At 36.1% G+C, this 14,379-nt stretch overlaps 1 protein-coding gene across 2 annotated transcripts in view; it reads right to left on the bottom strand.

Moving 5' to 3' along the window:
- Positions 1-14,379, bottom strand: part of LOC149555062 (ABC transporter B family member 13-like) — a 47,189-nt gene that overhangs the window by 29,234 nt on the left and 3,576 nt on the right. For both annotated transcript variants that reach the window (XM_089829093.1, XM_089829094.1), the window contains exons 2-3: positions 5,457-5,511; positions 4,991-5,166 (exon numbers count right to left, since the gene is read on the bottom strand). In XM_089829093.1, the coding sequence (XP_089685219.1) occupies positions 4,991-5,166; positions 5,457-5,511 (231 nt within the window). The remainder of the gene's footprint in view (positions 1-4,990; positions 5,167-5,456; positions 5,512-14,379) is intronic.

Below are 14,379 nucleotides of genomic sequence, written 5' to 3'. Positions count from 1 at the left end.
TGCATTAAACTAATATTTTACATACACCAATCTTCAACATTAGACTTCACTTGTCCATTGCTTTCTTCCTAAAGCTTTTGTTGGGTCATAAAGTTTCTGCCCACACACCTAGAGAAATCAATTTGCTTTGGGGTCAAGAAAATGACATCCTTAGGGGGGATTGATCAATTCATCAATAGAATGAATGTGATTAGAGGGAATTTGTTGGGAGCAGATAATCCCTTCACTTCAGGCTTGGCTAAACCTAGAAGGGTGCTCTTAGAGGTATTCTTGGATAGTAATTTCATTTAATCACAACTATGAATAAACAAATTGAAAGTGTTGCAGTAGTATCTATTGTATGCTTGGCCCCAAAGGTTTCCACTAGAGAAAGGACTTAACTACCACACACAGAACCTTTATTAAAATGATGTTAACATCATTGCATCATCGTTGCAAAGATGCTAGATGGAGGTATGCAAAACATGATTCCTTAGAACAAGAAATCACTAAAGATGCTTCATGGCAAATCACTAAATCATGAGATGGGTATAAATGACTAATCCTCCTTCTAAGATACTGCTAAAAAATGTTCATTTTGACTGTATAGTGTGTCACAAACTTCTAGGACCAATGCCATGTCCAGCTGGTTACAAAGCCCTGACTTGCCAAGTAAAACAACACATTGAAATAACAGTATAAGATAAACTATACATTTATATTTATTAGAGATATAGCATCAAACAATCAAACATACTTGATGAACCCTTCACAAACTATAAAGCCCATATGTAATAAAGAAGAGACTGTTAAAAAGATAGTAGAGACTTGAAATGTGACTACTTCTAGGACCAATGCCATATCCAGCTGGTTACAAAGCCCTGACTTACCAAGTAAAACAACACATTGAAATAACAGTATAAGATAAACTATACATTTATATTTATTAGAGATATAGCATCAAACAACCAAACATACTTGATGAACCCTTCACAAACTATAAAGCCCATATGTAATAAAGAAGAGACTATTAAAAAGATAGTAGAGACTTGAAATGTGACTACAGTTGTCAAACCTTTATTACAATCAAATCAATGAATGTGAAAAATATGGAGCCTAATACAAGAATATGTCACAATGCATCACATTGAAGCTCCTATGAAGATCTACATTCATTCAAAGAGACATTTGGTTGTAGGCATTGATTAACAATACTATGAGATATTAGCATTGAGAAAGAGGTTTTTGTATCTATTCCTTTTGTATACTGAATATCATTGTACATTGCATGTTTGGGCAGTGGGCTCATCTTGCATACATTTTGTAATTGTAATAACAACTCCTAACAGGGTTGAGGCTTCTAACAAGGCCTAGTCCTCTAACAAGGACGGACACATTATACGGATGTAATAGACTCCTAACAAGGTCAATATCTTTCACAAGATATTTTTGATTAGTGGATCATTTTGTGGGTACCATCCCCACCGGAGTTTTCCCTTGGCCAAGGTTTCCCTAGTTAACAAATAATGGTGTTATGTGTTCCATTGCTTTAAGGTTGTGTCTACTATTCACCTTAATCAGTTTAATTTGTTATGCAAGTTGTAAGGTTGTTAATGATATCCATGGTGGAATACAAATTCACTCCCCACCCCGCCTCCCCTCCCCCGTCCTCTCAGTATTTCCTATTTCTAACAAAAACATGGTCACCCTCATCTTCTACCATTGAATTTGCATGTCAACCCACACCCTTGAGATGAACAATGATTTTAGGCAAGAAAATCCTCTTAGAGTAGTTGTAAGAGTCAAAATCAGGTTATTAATGGCATCCTTCGAAGATCTAGGGAGTGGTTGAGGCAAATAAGAGATAATATTGGGATTCGATGCAAGATTGGATGTTAGGAATGGGCATGGGGATGGGAGACTAGAATTACATTGAAATTCCACAAAAAATAAAGCGGGCAAATGAAGACATCAGAAGAAATGTGCAAAAATATGTGACATTAAAGATCAAGATAGGAGTCTGTATAGAAAATTGAAAGTCTGAAAGTAAACTAGAATGCCAGATAGGAAGAAACAAAGAAAAAAGCGATTGGAACCTTTGTCGATATTCAATGCAGATGTGAAAGTCAAGATGTGACATTGAAATGGAAATCCTAAAGTCCATTGAAATTCTGCAACAAAAGGATAAGCAACAAAAGGTAAAATGATGGGAGAAGTAAAGTTTCATTGCAGGACTACAGGTGAGATCCAAACATGGGGATGAAAGTATTGAGGTCCATCAAAACTCCACAAGGTTGAAAGGATGTCACGATGTAAAGGGAAGAAGTTAGAAATAATTCCAAACTCTGCATGAGGGATTAAAATGGATACAGGAAAACATGGAGCTTGTGAAGGGAAGAGGAGGAAATTTATAGGTCTAGAAGTGCAACAGGAATTTACAAAAAATGGAAATGGTAGGAATTAGGGAAATAATTAGAGAACAAGAGAGACTGAAGTCCGAAGGTAGAGGGGAAACACAAATGAAGTCTGTTAGCCCACAAGTCTGCAAAACACTTAAATGGTAATTTACAAGGAATGTCCAAAGGTCAAAAGTTTGAGAAATTTGGGGATGGACAAGGATTGGAAGAATTCTGGACAACTCCAGCAAGTCACAGGAAGGAAACAAGGAAACAAAGGTCACAGAAATCAGGTACTGAGAAGGACAAAAGGTTGACGAATGGGAAGGAAATGGAAGAAGTTTGGATGAACTATGCAAATTCACAAAAGAGCAACAGAGAATGCAAGGATGCGGACAAGACAGAAGGCTGGGAGGTGAGGTTAAGGAAGTAAAAGTCCAAACGTCTGTCAGAAATGTCTAAACTGATGGAATCAAGGAAATGAAGAGAGGAAAGTATCCAATAGACCTCGCAGAATTTACATACAAGTGTGAGAATTAAGATAAGAGGCTGAACAAAAAGATGTCTTGAAGTCCACCAAAACTCCACAACTCTGCATAAATTGTAGAAAATGACCAAAAAACTTCTAAACTTAGAAATTTCTTGCACTTTTACAACTTCTAACAGTTCCTTCACATGTTCTATGTTTAGCAACTATAAACTATTCTTTTTTTTTATCAGCAGCATGAGTCTAAAACGTTAGCAATCGTTGTCTCCACTCTCTCTCAAACCTGGTCTGCATTAGCCCTCTATATCAAATCCTAATAAGTTGCCCCTTCTCTCTCTCTCTCTCTCTCTCTCTCTCTCTCTAGAATGGAAATATTACTCATGTTCACAGAACAATACAAATATGTATACAGAGCAAAACATAGAATGTACCTTATTACCACAATACCAAGTTGGCGAGGAAATGATTTACTTTATTCATAGTAAAACATCATGAGCATTGAGAATATTTGATGCCCTTACTCTCTCTCTCTCTCTCTCACACACACACAATGTATTTGTTTCTTTCTCCTATTCCTCTATTAATCCTTCACATTCCCATGTTTTGTTCTCTCTATTATCCCCTTCAGATGCCTCCATGTGACCAACTACAATAAAACAACTAGTTTAATCCCTACCAATAATCAATCACTTTGTCCTCTATAATTTTGCCACACATTCTGCGCCAAGTCACAACAGCTGTGATATCTAAAGTAGACAAGCAAAAGGCACAAAGACTCACCACCAGCGAATTGGGAAATTGCGCCATCAAAGTTTATTTAATTGCCACTTAAACTAGCAATGATTTCATGAAATCAACTTGCTCCACAAAAGGCAAAAGAAATCAATCATTCATATGCCAATGCTAGCTCAGTAAAAGACAAGAAGGAACTCCTTTAACTCAGCAATTTACAACTGGTAATTTTTTAGTTTAAAGATTTTCTTTGTGATCTTCAAATTTGTGCAAGGTATTCATGAGGTTCTTGTTACCATTTGATTGTAATCAGATTCAATGAAGGATGCATTTGTAGCTACTTCGTTCTTGATTGAAACAACACTATAATGTATTCTCAAGACAACTCTCAATAATTTAAAGCATAATATATAAATCTTTGTGTAGCACTTCACAAAATAAATCTTGGCCACAAATAATCTACAACAAATGCACAAAAAACTAAACAAAAAAACAGACTCATGAAATGTTTTTCAGTGGTGCAGAATTGCACAAGCTTGACATCTCCAGCATTATCTTTTCAATCAAGCTGAATTCTAAGATGGTAAGTAAAATGAAATCATAATCCAAGGGAGAACTACAGTCAAGGATCGGTATAAAGAATATTCAATAAACCTACTAAGTTCTTTATCATGAATCTAATTGTGCTGTAAATAGCTTGCATCATAAGAAATACAGCACCATTTCTACAATAGAACAAGATGATCTGGGACTGGTGCACTGCACTTATGAGGGAAAATATATAGTGGCATTTACATCACTGTCAGACCCAGAAGGCTAGATTTAAGGACAGATGAATTTGCGCTATATGTCATGATAGATGTTTGTATTGTGCTAGCAAATGTGACCTGAAATATAACACTCATATGCAAGGCTGAGATAGACCTGAGAATATGAAAGTCTTAGCACAAAAGGTGTTGAACAATTATTTTAAGTTAGTCTAGATCTCTTGCAGCTCACCCAAGGCAAAGTCTGATTTTGATGAATTAAATAGGTCCTCTTGTAATAATGCCAAGTAACCAGAGCTTTCTGAACTTATGGAGATCTGTAACAAAAAAACAAGGGATTCTCCATCATTAAGTAGAGGCTTATCTAGCATCAGTGATTTTAGTTTTTGCCATTGGGTTTGAAATCGATTTGCCACAAGAAACAAGGATAAGAATATTGTTAGCATATTTGCTACATAAATGTGAGACCGTCAGATTATTTCATGTTGAAATAAAAAATTAAAGATGCTCTGTTGTTGATTATTTTCTATTTGAGAGTAAAAGTGCAAAGCAAAGTGAAGGCAAGTTTTTAGAACATCAGAAAATAAATCAAACCAATTTTCTGCAAATTTATGATATATAGTATATACCTTGTCACTTATTGTATCTTGTACAACCACTACATCATTAGAAATACAGCTGATAATTTCTCCTGTGCTACCATTTGTATCAAAATAACTAATATCTTGGCTCAATACAGATTTCAAATATTCCATTCTCATGCGAGCTGATTGTCGTTCCCCTGTTTGCATCCAACATGATATCTCTGGAGAAAATAAAACAATTAGTCGAATTGTTTAGCCACTAAATGGTTGCTTATTTATCTGTGCAATAGATCAGCTAAAAGAACAGGAAATCTATAACTGGTACAACAGAAAATAATGTATTCCATTAATACATGTCATTTGCATTCCAAGCATCAACACTATAAAGATGTTAATAAATAGGGTGCCCAAAATCATGAAGTGATTTGCTTTTATACGGTTGCAAAAATATCCAGACCAACAAACCTCAAACCATCTGGAGATGAAATATTTTATCAAGATTGAAACATACCGAGCCATCCTGCTGCCATTATGACAAGTCCCAAATACAAGAAGTGGAGAGCGTTCTGCAAAATTTGTCAAATAAATTAGGATATTGGGCCCAGACTTCAGTTTAATAAAACAATAAGTGTCCTCCCATCATCTCACTAAGAAACACAATATTTAGACTAAAATAATTAAGAATTCAACAGCACACAATCATTTTGCATAAGAATCAGTTTTTTTGTATAGCAGCTGACATCTCAAATATATCCTCCTGAAAAACACCCAGAGATAATTGAGGTGCCTAAATTGGATTTTTCAGTTTGATGTCAAAGGCGCCTAAAGAGTGAAATTTCTTGGCATTATAATTAAGAATCAAGATATGTCACCTAGAGCATGTGTGGTTGTACTAAGTTCATTTTTATTTAACATACTCCATCAAAATTATTTAAAATGTTATAGAGCTAAAAGAAGTATTTAAACAATGCCCAATGAGTGTAATATTCATAAAAATTGCTTACGCTGTATTTCCAATAAAGCAGTACAGTACTGAGAAATGAATTCAGCCATTGAAAATGACCTTTATTGTTTTCAATTGAAATAAAGCTATATTTCCATAGGAATGTTGATAATTGTATATGAATATCTAATACAAAAAGTATTATATGCATCAAATAAGAATTTGATATAAATCAAAATGAATATTATACATGAATATGAATGAGTATGAGACATAGTTTAGTCTATGTTTCATGTGGACATGTCCACTGGCCAATTCCAGCTGTCCAGATATCAGACATAAGTCTGGGGATGCAGGGGCATCTCGAAAATGTCCCCAGGGGCTGTCCCTTAAAAAAAATAAAAAACAGAAACATTTGGACATGCCATGGCAACAGCTGGGAATCATCCCCTAAAGACAAGCCAAGGAGAAGTGACAAATATTAAAACAAAACACACAAATGCAAAAGATTTGTGCCCTCTTTTCCATATTCTACTTTTACTTGTCCTTTATTGCCTTCCAGACCCAAATTTGTCAAGGCTCCTAGGACTATCGACACTTATTTTGCCAGAGCAATTATGGCCATGGAACTTGGAACATGAAAACTGAGAAAAAAAATTGATCGGGTGGGTTAAATACTTGACGATGAACTTCTAAAGGATGTACATGCCATTCATTGATTATGAAGGAATATCAGTCCTATATTAAATTTTCTGGTCCTCCTGTTCTATATTCTCTATAATTCAAAGTAACTAGTGAAGCAACAATTTATCTTATTAAATGAAAATGGCACATGATGTCAAAATTTAATGAAATCTATTAATGATCTCAAAGAAATTATGTATTTTCTGAGAGACCAAAGTTGAAAAACTTGTACTCAACAATCACTTGGCTAGATCAATATTTTTAAAAACTCAGCAAAAAAATCAACAATAGCTCAGACACATTTATTGAACAGTTGAAAATATATAATTTCTTAAAATATTCTTAAAACAAACATATACACCAGATTTGTAGAACGAACTGATTTGAGATTTCCATCATATATAAGTCAAAATAGAGTTAAATGCATACCAATTAGCAATAGCATAAAGTCATAGACCAAAAAACAAGTGCAACATCTGAATAAGATTGAGTTCAACATATCATCGTAGTCCAACTCTACAAAACAACTACAACCTCTTAATACATATTGAGTTCAAGTTTTGGTATCAATGAAAATTAGAAATCATAAATTGTGTCTACAACTAAAGCTCAAATGATATTGTTGCCTTTGGGTGGGTGATGCTGACATAGTTGTAGTATCCTGAACAAGTGTCTCAATAGGTGCCTCAATAGGAGCCTCTACTGAATGACCAAGAATACATTCCTTCTCCTTAAGTGCTGCCAATTATGCATCCCATCCAGCTCCCTCCCACTCCAACTCAACTATGATCAACAATAAAGAATGGATCCACATCCATATCATCATCATCAGGAGCATCAATCCAATTTGCTACATATGGATCAATGTCATCCAGAACAAGTGCTCCATGTGAAGTATGTCTTTACACCTTTTCATGCAAACAAAGGTTGTACTGCACATATACAAGTTCATTCAAGAACTTTTGAGTCAATCTATTGTTCTTTTTTGTGTGAATGGCCTCAGAAGTGCTTCAATTGCACTCACAACCATAAGAACTACAAAGCTATAGTAATATGTTTGTAACAACCTTTTCAAGATTAGATGTTATGACACCATAATCTTCCCACCACAAATCCGCAAGGATAAAAAAATGCCATTTAACTTATAGTAGAGATTTCAATAAAATTAAAGAGTAAAATAAATGGTATAATAAAATTAAACGCGGGTTCTGTTTTATATAGCTGCAAAGTGACTATCCTACATTTGTAATCAAGTTAAGAAAACAATGGCCTTTTGGCCTTCTTCTAGCTTTGTAATTCATCAAGTATCATATCTCAAAAGTGCTCATCAGAAATTAATCTCTGAGTACATATGTCAAGGCCAACCTTGACATCTACATCTACTTGGAAATTATTGGGAGAAAAAGAACTAGGGATTCAAGAAGTAGTAACGTGAATATGCCGAGTTGTCAGTTCCACCTCCAATCTATTATGCACCATATGGGTTCATATCTGATTTTCTTTGATCCATACAAAATTTGGATAACCTCTCACTCTATCCATGACCATCCACCATTCAAAGAACCATCACCAACAGTTTTGACACCTTTATATAGAAAAATTCACAAAACCAACAAATTGTAATATCAAAAAAAAAATAGTAAATCATCAAGAAGTTTGAAAACTTACATTAATGAACTCTGCCATCTTGGTAAATCTAACATCAAGAAAGGATTTTACGAACTTCTCTACTTTAGGCTTCCTAGCATAAGGAGGCTTCCTCGCATAAGGACTCTTCGACCATCTCTCTCTATCACAACCATCTACTTCAAGTTGGAAAATGTAGCTATTATGCTTTGTAAGGTGAGATAATTAGTAGCAATGTGCATGACCCTAATCACATGAGATCCTTATCATTAGTGCACTCTCTCATAAGACTCGGGACCCATGTGTGGCAAATCCTTCCATTGTCATGAACATTCTCCACCCAACTTAGTTTCCCTATGTCCTCAAGGAGCAAGTCAAGACAATGGGTAGTTCAAGGGCTCCAAAATAATATCGAGTGCCTAGCCATTAGAAGTTTGCCATATGCCACATAAGCAATTGCATTATCGGTCTCAATCTGGACCACATCACACATTCCTGCTTCCATCACCACTTCATCCAACATGTGATTCTCACTTGGGCCAGGTATACGAGGATCAAGAATTGTGGGCAGGCATATGTCAAAGTATTTTGTTCCACGTAACACTCTTGATGTTCAACATAGTTTGCAAGGGACTACAAGAAACAAAGAGTTGTTGCATGAGGCAAAGTTATGTGCTAGATTTTGGTACTACAACAATATTCCCTTCGATGCTTTATCTAGTTCGTATTGAGAGCAACTAGTCACTACTAGTCAGTACAATGATTGTGCCATGCGAGAGGTTCAAGGCTCCAAGTCGTTATGAGGATAGTGGGTTGTTGTTGCAAGATGAGGTCCAAAACACTCATCAAATTGTGAAACCTATCTAATGGGTGGATAGATGGTAGGAGAAGGATTCTCGACAACTTTCTAATTGTTTTTGGGGGATAGATAGAATTTTTCATATCAATTACTACCTCTCATCAAGTGAAAATGCAAAGACATTGAGCAACATGTTGGATTTAGTGGTGATAGGAGTGGGAGTGCTACTATCATCTAGATTATGATTGATAATGCAGCTGCATATGTGGCAACTAGCAGATTTTTAATGACATTATTTGGAGCTCTTATGTTGCCCATTGTCTTGACTTTCTCCTTGAGGATGTAGGGAAACTAAGTTGGGTGAAGAATGTGGTTGGAGATGGAAGCAATATCACAAAGTGCATCTACAACCACACATGAGTCTTGAGTCTTATGAGAGAGCACACTAATAAAAAGGATCTTGTGCAATCAGGGATCACATGCTTTGCTACTAATTTCTCACTTTGCAAAGCAAATTAGCTACATTGCCCAACCTGAAAGGAATGTTTGTGAGTGAGAGATGGTTGGAAAGTCCTTATGCTAAGAAGCCTAAAGCAAAAAAGGTCATGAATCCCATTTTTTATGCTAGATTTGCTGAGATGATGGAGGAGTTTCAAACTTTGATTAATGATTTATTATTTAATTTTCTGATATTACAATTCACTGATTTTGTTAATTTTTTTATATCCAGACATCAAAACCATTGGTGAGGGTTTTGCAAATGGCGAATGGGGATAAAAACCCTAAGGGTATTTATATGAGGTCGTGATGATGCAAGAGCATCTTGGGTCAGTGAGCAATCTTAAATCAACCAAAAACATTTGTTGTTTTTCAGTACCAGTCTATTGTTCAGGGAGTAGTCGTTGCTGCTTGTAGTTTCCAGTTGTGCACAGTTGACATCTTGTTGAGGAGCTACTTTGACTCCTCATCCTAAGAGCGCATAACTCAATGTTCCTTGTGCTTCAAGTTCTTTGCAATTTTCTCCGATCTCTATTTCCTACAATCTTATCCAGCGTGGCGTGTTATCTCTTTTGGCACGATTTCCTATGATAAGGTGGAATCTTGTGCAATCAAGAGCCAACTCCTTAATCATGTTTGGACCTATCTTTAAGTGTGCATGAACAATTGATGCCCATTGCTTGGGTTATGGTTTACTTCTCCAAGGCACGACTTATGTTGTAATTAAATGCCTGATTGGCCGACTTGTGGTCTAGCTGGCTATATACAAACTTGGATTAAGATGTAGAAATGGAGAATAGAAGATAAGTAGATTGATAGATTGGTGGGAAGACGATCATCAATAGAATAAAGTCTCAAGATTGCGAGTTTAAAGCTCTAAGGTTATAATTCATTTTACAGCCGCAACCCGAAGGGCCTCACAGCCAGGCATGTTGGATGTATATTTTATCATGAGAGTTGTGCAATCAATTAGTAAATCTATGAAGTTGTCTCTTTGCTGCAATTTTGTGTTTTTCTTCCATGTGTACTCTTGGTAAGTTGTTAGGTGATTGGATCCTAAGTTGCCGGTTCAGATTCTAGTACGGATGCAGGTTCGATATTATTTGATATATTTTTGGGGTTGGGTTCGGATTCGTTTTGGGTTCGTCCATACCAAAACGTATCTTTTTGAAAAAATATGTGTGTGTGTGTGTGTTTAAGTCCACAAACCACTTTGCTAACAGTAAAGCAACATAAGAAAATACTTTGCCAATAGTGGCATGTTGTGATGGTTAAGTTGTTGTGTTGTTATCCTTGCCATCAAGGATCAAATCTCATGGGGATGAGGTCCCCCGTTTGTGGCCTCACTGGTTCATAGCTCCAGGTCAAAGCGTTTACCCCTCTTTAAAAAATTAAAAAAAACATAAGAAAATACACCACCATATCTATGTTTCAATATAATAGGATACTAATTACATAATTTAGCCATACATACAACACCATACACTTGCTTGGTCGCATGCATGGGACATATTTCCATATCAAGGGATAGTTTGAGAATGAAAGGAATCATCAAAAGATATGTGCAGTTATTTGATTTTTTTAATATTGGCTAGAGGATTTCTAACCAAGTTAGATCAAAAGTTGAGATTCAGATTTGAAGCCCTGGATTCAAAGAAGATATCATAGTTTTTAAAAGATTTTCCTCTATAATCATCAATTTGGACTTCACCAATTGTCAATTTTGATTTCCTCTATAAGCAAGTTTTCCTTTTCACTCACAAATGCATAAATGACATATAAACCATATTTTTTGGCCTTTTTAGTGGTCACTTTGAGGGTTGGGAGGATCAAATAAACCAAATTAGGCAAAAAAACACTTTAAAAAAGTAAAAACAATTTGTGTTGACACCAAATTAAGCTTGGGTTTGGCTGTTGGGCAGCAAACTCTTCAAAATTCGCTCTAAATTCTGCCCAGATTCCTCTAACAGAATTTGCAGCGAATCTGTGGCTCTCAAGGAGAATTTGTCGAGAATTTGACAAGGACCAGACTTTAGGCAGAATTGAACCAGACTTTGAGGGTTGCTGGAGAGAATCTGGTAACTTAGATTGGATCTGGTCTTTGACTGGCTTCCTTTTTCCTACCAGCCTTGCATCACAGGAATAGGGACAAAAAGGCCATTTAACACTTGAATGGGTCAAACAAGACCATGTATGAACCTATAGGGCACGTAATTGATCGAAGGAGAAACTGACAACTCCACCATCATATTCATGTTGTTGCCTACTTCTTGAACCACAAGTTTTCCTTCACCACAAGTTTTCCTTCTCCAATACTTTCAGAGTAGATGCAGAGGTCAAAGTTGGCCTCAACACATATTTGGAGATTAGTTGATGATGAGAACCTTTGAAACTTGATACTTGATGAGTTACAAAGCTACGAGAAGGTTGCAGGGCAATTGTTTCCTTCACTAGATTGCAAACATAGGAGATCCACCCTGCAGCTAGATAAAAAGAACATGTGTTTAATTTTACTATACCACTTATTTCACTCTTTAATTTCATTGAAATCTTTATTTAGTTATAAATGGCAAATTCTCCTTACAGATTTTTTGTGGGAAGATTATGGCGCTACAACTCCTAACCTTCAAATGGTTGCCATTTGCATATTGTAGCCTTGTCATGCTTTTGGTTGTGAGCACAACTAGAATGAATTCTAGTCCATTCATACAAAATAGCACAATAGATAGATTCAGAAGTGCTTGAATGACCATGCGTATGTGTGGTACAACCTTCAATTGTATAAAATGAAGTTGCAAGGGCAAGCTTCCCATGTAATAGTTAACTTGGATGGCATTGATCCATATGCAGCAAATTGGATTGTTTCTTTTGATGGTGATGATATGGATTTGGATTCATTCTTTACTAGTGATCACCTAGCTGACTTGGAGAGGAAGACAGTTCAATGGGATGTAGAAGTGGTAGCACATGAGGAGAAACACAAGCTTGGTCATCTAGTAGAGATAGTGCTATCACTATGGATGAGGCACTTTGCTGGGGATGTTACAACTACTTTTGCACCATCCATTCAACAACCATCTTGAGTTTAAGTCGTGTTGTGGGGTTTTCACACCATCACACCATTGCAAATGGGGACCCCCTCTTTTCGCTTTAGCAAGTAGGAGTCGTTGTCATAGGTGGTTTTAGTTGGCAACATTTTCAAGTCTTCGAGTCTGAGGGTGAGTTTGAGCAATTTCGGCCTGCTAAGAAATAATATTTGTCCAGGGTTTGTGCAAGGGTTTTGATGTCCATTTGAGGTATTTCTATAGCCCAAGTCGTATTGGAAGGATAGGGTTTTAGTCTAAGTGAGAAAGGTTTACATGCTTGGGAGATGGGAGAAGGATTGTGAGCAAACTTGGAAAGTGATAACCCTGTGGAAATCCTCTAACTCCAAGATTTCCACCAGCTATAATTTAAATCTCAAGATTTTGCCTAAGGACAAAGGGATGTGGTGCAAAATTGGTTGCGAGGGATCCTTACTAAGCCAGCAAATTGATTGATGCTATGTTAAAATGATGAAGAGAAGGAAGAATGGTAATTTTCCTAAGGATAACTATTGCAATTACAAACTCGGTAGAAATTCTCAGACCAAAGGATTTGAAGGTCTTCATCCATCAGTAAGAAAAAAGATCAAGGCAATACCATCCTCATCCTATTCTAAAGTATAATCTAGCAACGCACATAGAAAGTGAAGATTAAATGTCCATGCACAGTAAAAGAAACAGAGGAAGGTGAAATTTCAAATGCTAAATAGTGGCAATGTATCAGAATCAATAAAAGAGATGCAAAGAACATGCTCTAAATGATGAAAGAGTTGAAGGACAATAAAGAAAATAATGAGCTATAGTGTACTAAGTGCAAAATTGAGGATGCACAAAAAGTAACCATCCTCGAAAGATGTTTTATGAGATTTGCCAAGTTATGGGTCATTCAATAAAAAAGTGCCCATACAATTTGAAGACTAGGAGTACACAAGTACTCTTTACATAACAATGCAGCCCACTCCATTGAAGCCACAAAATGCATCTCTAAGTGGTTATCAAAATCAAAGAGGGCGAAATCATATACAATATAACCGCAAAGGAGGGTCTATCATACAATGTCGACAATATAGCAAACAAAAGCATTTTGCAAAAGACCAAGAATTTGAAAACTAGGAGTATACAAGTACTCTTTACATAACAATGTGGCCCACACCATTGAAGCCACAAAATGCATCTCTAAATAGTTATCAAAATCAAAGAGGACAAAATCAAATACAATATGACCCAAGAGGAGGGTCTATCATATAGTGTTGACAATGTAGCAAACAGAGGCACTTTGAAAGAGACAACCAGAACAATCAAGACAAGGTAAAATTATTGTGTAGATTGTGTGGTCTTGGAGACCATGAGGACACCAGAAATCTGAAGAAAAAGGTTTGCATCAACCCAGTGACATTGACAAGAAAAACAAAGTTCTATTTATTACTCCCACGGTCCACCCAAGCAAAGAAGGCTATGTACCCAAACCCACACAAAAAAAGAAAGGTTCTATGAAGCAAGGGATTGGATAACATAGGCTACCACTCAAATAAAAATTCAAGTATGATAACAAGTCAATTACAAAGAAATAACTTGAAACTATTGCACAGAGTAAAGTAGTGGATTTACTACAAAGTATTCTTGAACACCAAAATTTTGTTGTATCGTCAAAGAAGGATATTCACAGTAAGGCCATATTGGAATCTAGTGACAATGAAATCAACAATGAGACCTCCATTGTTAGAGACCCAAGTGATTGATCCACTATTACTGGTAGTTAACAAGGAAAAGAAACCAATGTTTGTGATAATGGAGATCTTTG

This window comes from Cupressus sempervirens, chromosome 5, assembly GCF_028749045.1.
Source record: "Cupressus sempervirens isolate cs-2001-9-10 chromosome 5, ASM2874904v1, whole genome shotgun sequence".
In the NCBI taxonomy this organism is placed as follows: Eukaryota; Viridiplantae; Streptophyta; class Pinopsida; order Cupressales; family Cupressaceae; genus Cupressus; species Cupressus sempervirens.
Note: the sequence above shows the minus strand (reverse complement) of the source record. Positions and strands in the feature narration are given on the sequence as shown.